At 39.1% G+C, this 16,590-nt stretch overlaps 1 protein-coding gene across 1 annotated transcript in view; it reads right to left on the bottom strand.

Moving 5' to 3' along the window:
- The window catches only part of LOC124996745 (LIM homeobox transcription factor 1-beta-like), a 39,942-nt gene extending 28,125 nt beyond the window's left edge, over nt 1–11,817 (bottom strand). Inside the window, exons 1-2 of the mRNA XM_047570030.1 lie at nt 11,410–11,817; nt 9,777–9,963 (exon numbers count right to left, since the gene is read on the bottom strand). Coding sequence (XP_047425986.1) covers nt 9,777–9,963; nt 11,410–11,554 — 332 coding nt within the window. The 5' untranslated portion in view covers nt 11,555–11,817. The remainder of the gene's footprint in view (nt 1–9,776; nt 9,964–11,409) is intronic.
- Nucleotides 11,818–16,590: the final 4,773 nt, after the last annotated feature.

Below are 16,590 nucleotides of genomic sequence, written 5' to 3'. Positions count from 1 at the left end.
CCACCCCATAGTGCTTGAGCTGGAATAACACACACACACACACGCACACACACACACACACACACACACACACACACACACACACACACACACACAAGGAGCCTCCTCTGAGATGCCACCACGATCTCCAACACCAACCAATAATATTATCTCAGCATCATGGCACATGAAAACCAACAGATAACATCCATGGCCGCTGCTGACAATTATTCCTGGTGTTACTGTGAGATTTCTAACCCCTCCAGGTAACTGTTACAGTGATCCTTTTCAATCAGTCATCAGTCAAATCTTTATTTATATAGCACCTTTCAGAACCAGTGAATGCCATTCAAACTGCTGATGTCAATGACTTTAAAAACCGAGCATGATATTTCTGTACCAAAACACACACAGAACAGGCAGCACAAACGCTCCATATCAGCACAATGACAGATGTTCATGACCCAAGGCGGCTGAGAGAGCTCAACACGCTGCAAGAAAACACATGCAAATAGATAAAGCAAATTAAGAGAAGCATCCTCAGCGATGTTTGCGTTGCAAATTCTCACAACCGGGGAAGTCAAGAATAGAGGCAAAATAATGGTTTATGTCGTCAGATTATCTGAAATGTAAAACACAATATGAAAAGTCATAAAGCATTTAAAAACACGTAATTGCATGTTTGGGCATGAGTGGCAGTGCACTGAGCTCTCTGAGCCACTGTAGAGACCACTTACCTGTGTGAATGATCTGCTACACACCAAGCTTTTAGTTTAGGTTATAGCTGCATTTAACAAGATCTCCTATCAATTACTAAAAATGATTACAGATATCTGTAAACACACTTTATGATTTGCTGGTTAGATGTGACATACTGTGTAAATAACATGTAAATGTCATGTAAATATCACATAGTGCAGTGTGAAATGTACACACAAATCTGTTCACATATCTATCTCTGCTGTTTCAAAAAGAAAGACTTCAGTGTGACTGAAAGCTGGTCCTATGGGACACTTACACATCAGACTGGAGGACAGTGATGACAGATTTTACATGACAGCGTGCAAATCTGTATTCTGCATTTGGTTACACTGCTGCATTGACTGGGTTGTTTCAGGGACCCAAAGACACATTACGATCCATAAACAATAATCATAAATATTTCATTTTAAGGAACCAGGTGAGACTGTGGACTAGATTCTTCTTCCTGAGCTAGTGTCCCTCCTTCCATCCATGGGAAGATAGATGTTGACTGTAAGAAGAAAAACAGACTGCTGGTACAGACAGTCAACCTAAATATTAAGCTAATCCCTAGTCTGGTCAAGACTTTGTTAAAGACATGACAAAGTGTTGGACATATAAAAACTGTGTCCACGCTATGACGTCTGTCTGTCTCTCTATCTCATGAACTATTGTTGTGAGGGACAGGGAGCTTCTGGTTCTGATTTTCTCTCTGGTTTGTCACTGGCAATAAAAATAACGAATTCAACAAAGTCCTCTGGCATGCCTCCCCACCCCGGGATGCCATATAAATCCGACTGTTACGGCCCACATGGCAAAATAGCCTGTGCCCTCCGTCTCAACCTCCACCCTCTGGTTTGGCTCACTCTTTGATCCCCAGACCCGTTATGAGTCCACTGCACACACGCCTTCAAGTCGGGAAAGGTTTTAAAGCTGCACTTCTCCGAACTCAGACATGACGATGGAGTGATGAAGTGCAGAGGAGGAAAAGTAAATGTTCACCAATAAAACCACGAGTGGGAAAAATATGGTAGGTCCCCAACAAAATAAAACACAGCTTTTTTTAGGCTATTGACTTTCACTCAGGCCTAAACAGGCCAGATGCCAGGTGAGTTCACACAATCCTAGCATTACACTCATGGCATAAGCATCTGGAAAATTAAACATTTACTTGGACTGACAATAAAGTAATATTCAACTAATGATGGTAACAAAATGCTAACGTCAATGCTAATATAAAAAATAATAATAATGATAACAATAATCAGCCATTTCAGCAGTAACATCTCATCCCAATGTGTTCACAGTAGGGTCTGTAGGGGATACTGACAGTATACTGCAGGTGCAGAACCACCAGCAGCTGTATGGCTGAGGGCTGTCAGCTGGTTTGTGAAATCGACTGGAAACACACTTAGAGAAAGAATGCCATTCTTGTCATGTTTGACAACAAACCATATATAAAGGACCTGATCCACCAACAATGGGGCCACTGAATGTGGCTACTGCCTGTGGTAAGGATACTAGAAAAGGAGAGAGACTTGGCGCTGGATATTTATGGACTCAGTGTCTGGCAGCCTGGCATGGATGTGTGGAATCTAGTGCAGATGAGAAGTGTGAAGTTGAAACATATATAAAGACAGAGGAACCCACCACAACAAGAAGCTCAGTGTGGTGTCTCTCATTTTATCTTGGCTGATTCAAAAGGAGGCGGAGCAGCCTGTGATAGAACCCATGCGTCACTCAAATACTGCACTTCCAATGATGCTTATGTATCCATGCATGTACGTCTGAAGCTATGTGACAGATTAAATATACAATTCATAAATAGTATTAGCATTATAGCATCATATTTTGTATTGGACTTCATCGTGGAGACAAGCATAAGATTAGTCTAATCTGACAATTTGCACAGATACATTTATAATTCTTGATAACATTCTCCAGGGTGGAATGTCTGGCCATCTTGATTCAGGTCCTTTAATATAACAGGATGAAGTATTCAGGTCAAACATATTCCAGCCCCGCTGTTAGAACGGTTACACAGTGAAGCATAAAGTAGATATGGCTCTCTTTGTTTTAGATAAAAACTAGGGAAGGAAAGGATATCCTCTGAAGTTACACCTGGTCCTTCTCACTGTCTGCCATGGTGAAATGACACCTCACAATAATAAAGTCCAAAATAGCCTAAAACATTAGTGTAACTTAAAGTGTTGGTGGAGCTGGGATAAGTTAAAATTGTTACGTTCTGGTATTAAACATGATTGATGGGGCAGCCTGAAAGTCTACATGCTGATTGATCGTCATCCTCTCAGAGTGACGAGGATGAATCAAAGACTGCCTGTGGCTCCTTGACAATGATTTGTTTCTTACTCTGCTTTTAGAGTCCCAGTCCCAGTGTGACGGAGGAATTCAAAACTGTTCTGAGGTTAGTGGCAAAAAACTGAAACAGATCACTTTATTAATGTGCAACAAAACAACAGCTGTGTATAGACCTATGTCATTTATGAAACTTACTGTTGAAAAAAAAACAAAAAACTTTACTTTGGCCTTCACTGGGACTGTAGACATTTGAACTACTTTTCCTCAGTGTCATTTTCAACAACTTAACAATATCTTGATGCATTCAAAAGCTGGTATTATTTTTTCTCCCCTTCTTGGCATGCTTTTCTCCTACAATCATTTCTTTTTAATGTTCTTTAAATGATGTGCTGGTTCCAGTCTTTGGCCCTAAATGAATTATCTCAACAACTATTTGGTGGATCACCATGAAACGTTTATGTCTCCCCCTGACTTTTGTTCATCCTCTGAGCTTAACTGTGGTGCCTGTACATGGGTTCTTGAAACCTTTTCTCAAATGGTCACTTGAGGCTGGCTCCAAAAACTGCAGGATGGTCATGTAACGTAATGGGTTTGTGTCCTCACAGGTTGCTCATAGGCTTTACCCACCTGCCTCAGTTTCACTGAGACACCACCACTTAGTCCATTTTTAAGGAACAAAAGTCAGACACTGCCAAGTAGCTGTAGCTGCCCCACAGAGCTTCGGCTGCTCTTATAGAAACCTAGGCGTGATGCCATAGATGTTTCATTCATCCTTATATACAGTTCATTATTATTTATTATTAGTGAAGAAACAGTTAAAAGCCAAAAACATAGCATATCAGAAATGTTAGCATGCTAAGATTCATCTCTCAGCAATGAAGTTCCTGGGTTAATTTGACCTGGGCCATGTTTAATTATCTAAAAGTGTCAGAAACCAAGAAATCACAATAAACATGTTTATATCACATTATCATCTCCATTATTACCATTTTAATCAATAATTCATGCAGTGGTGTTTTTTGCCTCTCACAGATCATGGTACAATAAGTATAATTGACTCGTTAAAAAAAGAAAATGCATGTTTAATTTTTTTTATGTTTATTGAATCTATCTATAAGTCAAAGTGGGAATTGTAAATATGTGAAGTGAACTATTTTAATGTTATATGTTTATTTCACGATTCTATTCTATTCTATTCTATTCTATTCTATTCTATTCTATTCTATTCTATCTTAGAGTGTTGCTGTTTGTCTTGAGCTCAAAGCTTAAGATTTTTGTCTCCAGCTTCCATTTGAGCATCTCATTCAGAACTGCTGAACACATAAGCACTGGACGACCTATTCTGTGTTAAACAGCATTGTCTTTTTAGTTATTTTTAAAATTTGAAATAGATTTAGTATTCAGCAAAAGTACATCCTGTGATACAGGATAGTAGCAGATATTATATCTTGATTTCTTAGTATATAATGATGTCACTGTTAAAAACACAATAATTATGGGTTTGCCTAAAACAGCACATTCAAAATCTAATGAGTAACATTAACTTCATTTGCAGTGATTTGAAATGAATCCTAAAAAGTTTCTACTGAGACTCTCTTTCCACTGGTCCCTGAGCTCCATGCCCACTGACTGTTTCATGTTGCCTCTGTTTGAAGTCAAGGTGGGGTCAGAGGACCATTGGCATAAATCACTGTAGTTAGATGATGGTGGAGACTGTGGGAGGAAGACAACCTGAGGCTGCCAGGACAAGAGCTGGAGGGCCGATGAAACCCAATCCACAGCGTTTCACCAAGGCTTGTTTTTCTAGCACCGCACTTAGCAATTGATCAGCTGTGGTATCCAAACAGAACAGGCCTTTAAGGAGCTCCTGCTGGTTCCTGTGTTTTTTCTTTAGCTTGGCTTTGTACACCCCCTACTCTTTTCTTTGCCCCCTGCTCCCAGGGGAACACAGTGTATTTAGAGTCCTCGACAGCCCGCTGTGTCTGGGCCCAGGATTTACTCCTGGATCCTCACCTGCATGTGTCTGTGCTTTGATTAATGCTCAGCACTCCAGGTCCTCTGGTTTCTAATAAAATAAACATGGTCTCTTGTGTAGTGACATACAGTATCCAACATTCCTCTTTGTTTAATGATGAATAGTGGCGGGCATAGAAGGGCAAGGAGCAAACAACTTACAAGAAGCAACACAGTAATATTAATGTTTCAGAAGACAAGATTTGACAGTTCTGAGTATGTTTACATGGCCAAGAAAAGTACCAGTTGTGATCGGACGTTTGGACTGCCCTGTTTCTCCGTTTGTGCGTGTAATTAACTTATTGTGATTTCCGAAACCAGAGTCTCACTTCAAATGTTTCATCAAAAGAAAAGAGACTGCAGTTACCTGCAACTCAGTTCATAGTTCAGAGAGATGATCTGAAACAAATGGCTATTTCCACGCTGCAGTGACATAAAGTATGTGCATATTGTGGCTAACAGGATATAACATGCACACAGCCAGGACATTCCTTTAAAGGGATGAATTACCACTAGGGTCAAAGCTGGTCAGACCTACTGCCGATTCTTGAAGTCAAAGTGCTCATAGTAGAATCAACATGGAGCTTACATAAGGCTCTGCTACGTCAGTATCAGTAGCAATAAATCCCGAAACACAATCGATGTTTTTCTTCTTCATATGCGTAGGCTCATTAGACACATGCAGCCACACACTTTGTTTTGGAAAGAGACTATCTGGGAAAGACAGGGAAAAAAAAAAACGACTTCTCTGGTGAAATGCTTCTCTGACAGCATAACCAAAGCTGGACAACATCGGTATACAAGATGACACATCAGCAGCAGCAAGATCACAAAAGAAAGCCCCGCATTGCATCCCGGAGAATATCACGGCCACATTCAGCTCATGTTTTGTGTGTGAGTGTGTCTGTCAAAGCCTGATGTATCTCATTCCACTGTGCAGCTACCATGAACACACAGTTGATTCAGACTCAATCCCACAAACAAATGCTCACGAGAGCACCAGAGCAATCTGGATTAACGCGCGGCTGATAACAGGGATCCTATTTCATTCCTTTAGAGTAAATAGTTTGAGGAAGGTCTGAATTTTTTGAAATATTTCTTTGTGAGTTTTTTTTTTTTTTAAGATTTATATTTTATTATAATTTTATTATGATTTAAGTACAGCCCAATTCATTTGGAAATGAGAGTCAAAGACAAAGATTAGGTGATTAGATAACTAATATAATTATGGAAATTTAAGAATATTTGTTTAGAGCAGGAAAAATATGGATAAAAACCAGATGATCCTTTACAACTTATAAATGTGTAAATATTGTATTACAGTTATATTTTTTCTTTAAATTCCTAAATCCATTTCAATAGCACTTCTCCAAATTTAACATAGGCCTGACATTCATTGAGTGTGCATATCCGTATTTGAAAACTCACACAAACATTGTCATTATTATTGTTGCTGCTTGTAGAGTTCAGAGTGTTTCGCTGCCAGTGTCAATGAGACCATCATAAGAATTCCATAGTCAGTCAAGTCAGAGGCAGTGATTTGACTGAACCTGTTCTAGCTTCTACTTTGCCAGACGTTATGGAACAGAAACAGCACAACAAACACCACTGAACAAAGTGATTTCAGTGTCTAAGAAATATTTTAGAAATGCAGTGAGACGGTTTTACTGAGAAGTTAAATGGAAGTTGTGGATAAATCAGGTGTTACCTATGAATAAAAGTCCATATGTTTATAACTATAACAAACTGTCTACATATGTGATGTGAGACTATAAATGAAATTAAAAAATGTATTTTTCCTTTTACAAGCCACACAGTGACTGACTAAATGGACAGGATCCACTAATAAACAGTATCTACTACCGATGCTGTTCTTCCTATTATGAATTTCCTGTGGCAGAGCACAAAGTGTGTAGAGGTCAAATTACTCTGCAGGGGGAGGAAGGAGGAGTGTAGGAGTGTAGTGTGGCGTGTGTGCATGTGTGTGGTTTCTTTACCTTTTTTTCTTCAGTCCTAACTAGTTAGGGATATTGTTAGACAGTTAGACATTAGACAATTAAACACAGTTGTTAAATGGACTAGGTTTTTGTGTGAAAAATAGAAATGGAAGTAACTGAATGTAGTACTTGATATATATGTTATGATACATGAGGCCGGACAAAGGCAAGAATATCTGACAATAATTTGTAATCGACTGTTTGAATCAAACTGATTTGTGTCTAAGGGAAGTGTCATGTTTTCATGGTAATGATCATCCATGCAAACCAACCTCCTCCCAAGTCTCTGACTTCTTCCTTTGCACCAGTCATAATTATTATGGTTACTCAGGGCCCTAGATGGCACATAAAAGCAGGACCTATAGGTCAAATAAACTGCTTGCATGATTCATTTATAAAGTGGTTACAGTAATTCTTGCAAAAGAAATAACATATAATAAGCCTTTATATGACCTTATATAAATAACTGTGTTGTATTCTCATCAATCATTCCATTCACCGATTTTCCTCCTGTCAGTGCGACATCACAGGGACAGTTTAAATTGTATAATAATAATTGTATATTATAAGTGTAAGACTTAAGAATTACTGAATTATAAAAAGTAACAGCAGCAGCAGCAGCAGCAACAATAATTAGCACAACTGTGTGTAGAAATGTATTTTATTTTGATTTAGATCAGAATTTGGGGCATTTAGCTCTGATTAAGACAGTAAAAATTAGGGAAATGATGGATAATATGAACACAGGCTAGAATTCAAAATTCCAAATCCTTTTTTATTTTATTTTATTTTTAAATTTGTTCTTAGTTGTCGTTTCCTCCATAATGAACCACTAACATATGTGTCTATTTTAGATCACTACTATTGGATAAATTATTAATGTTATTTTAGTGGCTTATTACGCTTGCTTAATTCACAGGTGAATTAATTCAATATATCTTTCTTCTCATAACCCTCTCACAATAAAAAGATCTACAAAGCACTTTAATAATCACAACTGCTTTCATTTTAATAGATTTTCAAATTTCTGATTTGAATATTTTAACATAACCTTGAAAATGTTGTGACCTGCCAGTCTTTCCCCGATTGGGACTAAAAATCAGATGAGGCCTTGGCAGGAAGGGCCCCTCAGCACTTGTGTCTGCCTTTTTTGAAATTATCTTCATTAGGTCTCTTCTCCTTCAAGTTCAGTTTTTATATAAAGTTTTATTTCATTACGAGTCTCATGTAGGTGTGGAAGTAATCTAATCTTAAACTACCTGGTGATTTGTTTAACACTGTAACAGTTAAGGCTGGTATTAAAAAACTAACTTAAATCAGAAATGCTTTTTCTTACACATGCCATCATGCCTGCTTGCTGATCATTTACTGTGACATGCATCTACATAGTAATGCTACTGGGGATGCATGCTGCCCATTGTGAGTCATCAGCCCTCCTGCATGCAGCAGATACTCTGAAGCCATGGAGTGTATTTAATCTCCAAGATTAGTCAAAGGACCTTTAAGAAAAGCAGACAGTCACACAGAGAAACCCAGCAGAGTGATGCTCTGACAGCCTGACGGCCCGCTGTTAGTGCGCGGCCCAGCCTGTCTGGAAAAACCTCAGTACAACAGGAGAGACCACCCAGCTGCAGGGCATAGCCCCTCCAATGCAGTATATCGCCAAGCAGTTGTAACATATGATGCCCGGACAGCATATTGCCGTCTGAAAATATTTCTACTTGCGCGACTGATGCAAGCAGCATAATGCTGTCTTCCTCATGACACCTGTGCCTTTTAAGCAGAGATTGTGCAATTTCCTGCATTTTCACGTACATTTAATTTTCAAAGACTGTTCAAATGCATGCAGATGTTTACAGTTTGTCAGAAAAACTATTCCCATGGCATTTTTTTTTTTTAGTGATATCTAACTGTTGAATTGTTAACTAATAATGTTCATTTATGACTTTGTGTGAATCAAAGTCTGTGGAGGACTAGTCAGTCTCCATAGGCAGAAAATAGTATAGTGTACAGAGTAGTCTGAAACATGTGCAGTTTATCAAATACACACCACAGTACATTAAAGTTGGTTGCATATTTGCTTTCAGGCGACTATTCACTTCCTGTGAATTTACCAAGTTAATAATATACGGATTCAGGACAGTCTTCATGCGATAATAAATTGATACATAGTCAGCATCTTTGCAGATCCTCTGGGGTGCATCAATATAGCACTTAGTTTATACTCCACATAAGATATACGATTCCAGTTACTTGTTGTTCAATCCCTATAAATTATAAATTTAAAGATTTTAAACAGAAACAAACTGCTCTCATTTTAGTGACCAATAATGCTAGGAGTAAACAACAACAAAGTCAGTAAATAAAGCCAACCCTGTGGTGATAATTCAATAGGCCTTTTAAAACAAGATAAAATTGTCAGACAACAGACGAGAAGAAACGCAAGGAAAGTTTGACACTTCTGGGATCATCATTGAGGGGTAGAGTGTCTTTTGAATACATTTAAAATGAGAGAAGGTTAAAAAAATATGCACTTTTTTTTCTGTATCCTTTCCTGCTTTTTATATTAATATTGCTCTTTTTCTTTCTTTCCTTAAAATAATAATAATAAATACAGACCACAAGCAACACACACACAGAAATATTCCTGACACCGTAGCCACGCGGCCTGAAGGCCTCCACTGAGGCCGGCCTGCCAGCAGCTAGGAGGGAGCGTAGCAGCCTTACTGTTGGTAGTCGCTCTTGCAGTACAGCTTGGTGTCTCTGAAGTAGCAGGTGGCGGTGAGCGGCTGCTGGCACGCGGCACACTGCAGGCACTCCTCGTGCCAGGACGAGTCGTTGACCCGCATCAGGAAGCGGTCTGAGATGATCCGCGTGCAGCCCTCACACACGGCCTGCTGGGGAGGAGCACCGCCTGACACACAGGAGGGACAACATGAGACATAAGACGGCCTGCCTCACAGCGGCTGCTGTAGCCTTCAGCTAATCTAAAAGCAAAGACAAACAATATAATGCCTAAGAATGAGTGACAGTGAATGTATTATTGGCTGCACCTGTGTGTTATGGTCTGTAATATGCATGATTTATGAGACAAACATTGTAACATCTGCAAGGGTCACTTCACATGATGGACCTCTAGGTCAAGCATCAGTGAACATATATATACATATATGTGTGTGTGTGTGTGTGTGTAGATTATATATATACTTATATATATATGTGTGTGTTTGTGTGTTGTTATAATTACACAAAGTCTGTTTGAACTATCAATGTGTTTCTCTGCTTGGCTGTAAAATCGTCTAAAAGTCACTGTGTTAGTGTCACTTTAGGTCCAGAGCCCCCTCCTTGGTGATTTCTACTTCTGTGGTACATACCCCGTTTTTTCACAACTAATCAGATTTTACTACAACTGTTTTCATGTAGCCTATACTTTTGTTTTATCGTCATTTTTACATCTGCTTCTGGCTGGACGTGCAGAGAAATTATGATGGAGCTGATGAACTGGATGTTATCCTTTTAAGTTTTATAGCCAAAAAAATGCTATCTGTGTGTTTGAACTGTTTCCCTTTGAGGCGTCAATGCTTTTTTTTTTTTTTTTTGTCAGGCTATTTGTCTTCCTCCCCATTATAATGCGATGAAGAGCAAAGGCAACGCTATCGCGCTTTTTTGTATGGCTAGCCTCACCTCACCCCAGTCCACTGTTTTAAAACTATCCTATAATAAGCAATCACAATGGTGACATCATGCATCAGCTTTTATAAAGGCCAAAGCCTTTCTGTACAGCATGAGTAAGAGTTTGTGATTGTCCGTTCAGTTTAAATTAAATTACAAATAGCAAATGTAAAAAAAGAAAGAAAAAATGCACTGATTGTCTTTATGTTAAAATATAGGCTAAATGTAAAATCAAGGAAAAAACGGGCATCAATCATTGTAAACATAACAAGAATAAAAAGAAGTGGAGGCTGCGTGAATAAAGTGCTACACACACATTATCCGATTATTGTCAGAGCGAATATATCCAGCTAAAAAGAATTAATCGACCGAAGTAGAAAAAACGCATTGAAAATGTATAAATTGCAGGAAATTATTAATTTAAAATAATAAAAATAAAAAATAGGATAGGCCTAATAAAACAGTATAGTAGACCATTCAGACTTGGTGGTGGATAGACGATACACAAAGAGTGATTAAAAATGCAGGGAAAAAAACAAACAAACAAACAAAAATCCTCGTTTTTAATTCCAGTGAACAGTCGCTCTCCAGCAGCTGAAATGCTGTGGTCAGTTTGATCATACACCGGGATGCTGGGGTGTATTCCCGCTCTGCCAGCACGAAAGAAAGGAAAGCAACTTGAACTCACCGATCATACCGTCCAGGGAGCTGGCATCGGTCCTGAGACGATCCTCTATCTTAATGTCATTGAGCATCTTTAAACACGCGGCAGAGCGCAGGTTTCTGGCCGAGCCGCGACGCTCCGCACGCAGCGCACTTGTTGCAATTTCCATAAACTGGGAGATCTCGGTCTGTTCGGTCTTTCTCACCTTTGAAGACCCTGCAGCCTCGTTGTAGCGGCAAAACGATCTGAAGCTAAATGGTCGCAAACTTGACACCTTCAACGAGGTTTCAGTCTGTGACTGCGGTCTGACGAGAAGAAAGCCGTCAGCCGACGTAAATCCAGAGATGTGAAGTGAAACCGATCCAGCAGTCCTGAACTTGATGTGGCATTCTGAGCCCGAGGTTCTCTCTCATGAGAGACAGAAACCCTCCCCCTGCCCTCAGAGCACTTTCTCCACCGCCCTGTAGCCACGCTGCTGAGGATGGATCCGCCTCCACTGAGTCCTCAAACTCAAATCATATAGTACTGTCTGAATCCAGTGTAACATCCACATATGAATTATCATCACGGGAGAAACCAGGCGTCTTTGAACGAACCAGCAAGCAGTTTTATTACAAACGCACCTGTTTGTGCATTCTTAATACATAAACTCATAAATTCTTTTTAATTTAATTTTATTATTATTATTTAAAAACTTAATTTTTAAATAAAAAAAAAAAAATCGGATGCCCTTTTTCGCCGTAGTTTAGCAAGATTTTTTGGTCACATTAATGGGCATTCAGAAAGTGTTTCTTCTTTTACAAATAAATAAACGAATGAATAAATAAGGAGAAGGAATCAGGAAAATAACAACGAGGCACCGAGTCAAGAGCAAGAAAACAAAATAGATATACTGTTACTCTTACTGCATCTCTCAGACTTTCCAGTAAATAGTAAAAATGAAATACAAACTGGTATTATACAGAATTTGAGATCAAGAACGGAAAATAATCTACAACCCTGCCCATACTGAATAATATAGACACTAATATCCTCCGTTTGTGATAGCATTTATTATTATTATAATCATTATTTCATATTACCAATGTCTATATCTTACGGCGGTAATATAATCTGATTTTAAAAAAGTGTATACGCCAGCGCCTTTTCCATTCTTTCTGCATCTGATTATATAATTTTCATAAGATTTGTCTGCGTGAACTCGAAGATGGAATCTGTGCAGACTTTCCACGATGACCCCCAGCCCCCACCCCGTCTGCCTTCACATCCCAGACTCACGTTCACTATATTAAACATGGCCCTCTGATATCGACACTAATCACACTGTAACATCGCATAATTGTGAAGAGGCCGATCTGAAACAAAGACGATATCCGGCAGCTTCAAATAAACCGTGGCAGATCGATTGCGTCTCGCCGGCGGCCTGATATTGGAACGCAATAAAAAGCAATATTCATCAGCTGTCTGGCCTTTTGTTGGGGCCGCATTCACTGTCGGCTCGCAGATAGACATCGTCGTGATGTATGAGAAGCGGGAGGAGGCTTTTATTAACGGGAAATTAAATATTGAAAGATGCGTGGGGGCCGGGTTCAATTAGCGGGGCTGGAGATAAGTCAGCAATGACAGGAGTTTATATTATTAATTTAAGATGACGGTGAGTGCAGGGATAGGCTGATTAAAAGGCTGAAATTGCTATACGCATGCGTAATTGGCATTTACAAAAAAATGCTATACAGAGACACGACTTAAATACTGTTTCATGAGACAACAATGAAATATTATCCAATACTCATAATATTTGATTTTGTGTTTTGTGAATACTACTACTACTACTACTACTACTACTACTACTACTACTACTACTACTAATAATAATAATAATAATAATAATAATAATAATAATAATAACAATAATAATAATAATAATACATTTCATTTTAGACTAATGGCACTCTAAGTCACCTACATAAAAGCACAACAAAAACACATAAACAGAAGAAAAAAAAAATACAATGCAGTGGATCAGAGGGAAAAGGCGATTTTGAATAGGTGAGTTCTGAGGGAATATTTGAAGAGTGCGAGTGAACATCTTGTGATGTGGAGTCCCTCCAATTTTTGTGTGCACATCATTCACTGAAGGAGATCTGGTTTTCATTAATCAGTGATCATTGGTCATGTGCTGATCCAATCAACAACATGGAAACCACACAAATCAGCCTCCCACAAATATGTGTTTTTTTTTCTTCCAAAACCCCAAATCTTGACAAGTGAAGAGAATTTGCACCTGATCTAATATGAACAAGTTTAAAATTCTTCTGACCAGAACCAAAATACTCTAGAGCTATTTCAGTCTCAATTGGAGTGTGTAGACATACCTTGCAGTCGGATCAGTTTATTGATTTATTTATGAATGTTTTAAGGTTGCTGTCTCAGTGAGGACTAGGATCGTTTGTCCATCACCATACTGTGGCCAATCCTGACCCCCTGTGGTCGAACACAGAAGTTCAACTACAATAAAAACCCGTGGGTCTGAATGACAGAAACAAGGGAGTTAAAGTAAAGTTTATCATACCTCATACAGCTATTACAACACAATACAAGACATTGTGTTTTTACAGTCTTGGGGCTGCAACTCACCCACAATATTGGATTTTGTTCAAAATTTATGATTTAATGTGGATGCGTATTGTGGACTTTAAGTGTGTACCCCTTCAAATGTTTGAATTACATTTGTATTACCATTGAAATCTGGAGTGTGTCTCCATGTACTGCATGTGATGCATTGAGATATTGGGTCTTACATTATATGGGCTGTGAGTGACCACCCACTGGTGAGATAATCAACCGCTATTGATGCTCCAATTTGTCTAAAAGTTCTCACAACCATGCCTGCGGTCAAAACACTGGCTAGCCCATGCAGAATTAAAAAAGATCAAGAAACACAAAGAGAACACTTGAGACAGTTCGAGTATCAGCCAGCGGTGCCATTCTACTTCGGTCTGAACCTTAATTAACACACTGAATCTGTTTAATTTGTTTTATATGCTGACAGCTTTTGTATAAAAAAAAAAGTCACAAGGAAAAAGGAATGTTTGATCTTCTGAACCATTAAATGCCACTTACAGCCTATAAATGTAATGCAACGTATGTATACGAGAGAATAAAACACTGTCAAAGCACAATGAAGAGTCTTTGATGAAACGTGCCCCACACATTGACTTCCATCATTTCTGTGTTTTAAATGAGCAGCATTTGTCAACAGCTGCTGTAAAACTCTTTCATAGGAAATTAGCAGCAGCTGGTGTTCTCATAAACATGCTTTTAAAATGTTGTCTTTGTGATGTGTCTGAGCACTTGGAAAATTAGGCAGCGGTCTTCAAGTATTTGTGGTGGTACCAACAAAAGGCTACTAGTGGTTAGTAGTGTGCATCAGACTACTGTAGATGAATCAGGAATTGGATATGTAGATGTCACGACTGTGATGGTGGTCTGTGTGGTTCACCTTACTGTAAGCCCTTTAACGTCATTCACACTGGGCCAATCAGAGTTCTACTGCCCAGCTGCCATTCCAGTGTTTCTCTCCCTTGTATCAAGGTGGCTCCTAGCAGTGTAGCATAACTGCAGCACAATGGACAAATGCAAGCCGCCATGTGAAATGGAAAAGGAAGTCAAGAAAGATAGAAGGGAACTACAGCAAAACTGAGCTATAGCTAATATAACTCAAGGTATAAATATCACAATTTTATATGACATATTGTTTGTACTTTTACCCAAAAACGAGTGATTTAAGAATCTTTTCAATCACCACAGGGGACTGTGCTCTGCCCTGTCCTATTCACTCTGTACCCCTCTGTCATGTCATGTGCCGAAGTTCTCAGGTGACACTGCAATTGTGGTGTGTATCAGGATGGACAGGAGCAAGTCTACAAGAATCTGGCGAACAACTTCACTTCATGGTGCGGAAAAAATGACCTTCAGCTCAATACAGCTAAAGAGGTAGTAGTGGGTCTACATCTGGATCATAAACTGGACTGGTTGGCCAACATAGACTCAGTCATAGACTCGCCTCAGGAGAGACGAAGAGAAACTCACACCTGGACAAAATGATACGGGAGGCAGGCTCTATATTTGAGCAGTGTATATAAAAACGTCCCCCTCACTCTCCCAGGGTGTTGGTGTCAGCTGGTATCACCCCATCATTATTTATTTCATCTTATATCGTGGAACTGTAAACTCATCTCATCTTCTGTACCGCTTATCTTCACTAGGTTTGCGGGGGTTGCTAGAGTCTATCCCAGCTGTCATCAGGCGAGAGGCGGGGTACACCCTGGACAGGTCTCCAGTCTATCACAGGCTAACACAGAGACAAACAACCATTCACACTCCCACCCACCAAGCCTCTTTACCACCCAAAGAGGACCTTCATTAAAATACATACAGAAAATACATCATACAGGTGCCTTACAAGATAACCACAAGTAAAATTTGTGAAAATGGGAACTGACTAAAATACAGGCTGCAGTCAAAGTGGGGTACTTGCTGAGATGAAACCACACAAAAAAAATGAACATGTAATTACCCAGTGCTCCTCCTACTGCAAACCAGACTCGACTTTCATCACTCCACACCCTGTCTATGTCGCCCTTAGGCCAGTCTGTCTGTGCACTCAAGTGAAAACAAGTATTTATCAACTACGTATAATTATCAGCCTAGAGCAAGCACTTGTCTCACTGTAATTGTTGAGACATTAATTACACATAATCCATTTCAGCCAACCCATTTCATTCACACTCCCACACTCTGGGAAGAGGTGGACCGTAAAATATAAAGAGCGTGAAGGAAGAGTACATGTCCTTTGAAGAAACACTGAAAAAGCCGTAGGCCCCTGAAGTAATTTGAAATCTTCACAATTTTTTTGTTGTTGTTGTTGTTTGTTTTTACAGTACAGACTGATTTAAGACATAATAAGCAAAGAGAGAGATAATAAGTGAGGCTCCATCTGTCATGAAGAGGCTCTAATTGAGTCTAATAGCAGAGATATCAACTACTGATTGGAATGGCTGAATGTAGAGACATTAACCACAGATACCTTGATCTGGTCACATGGTTTTAGTGACATTGTAAGGATTTAATTGAGTTAAACAGTGAGTGAGTATAACTAAATTATAATAACTGAATTTGCGGTTATTTAAATAGGGTGCAATT

Source organism: Mugil cephalus, chromosome 19, assembly GCF_022458985.1.
Source record: "Mugil cephalus isolate CIBA_MC_2020 chromosome 19, CIBA_Mcephalus_1.1, whole genome shotgun sequence".
Taxonomy (NCBI): domain Eukaryota; kingdom Metazoa; phylum Chordata; class Actinopteri; order Mugiliformes; family Mugilidae; genus Mugil; species Mugil cephalus.
This window is presented reverse-complemented; position numbering and strand designations above follow the sequence as displayed.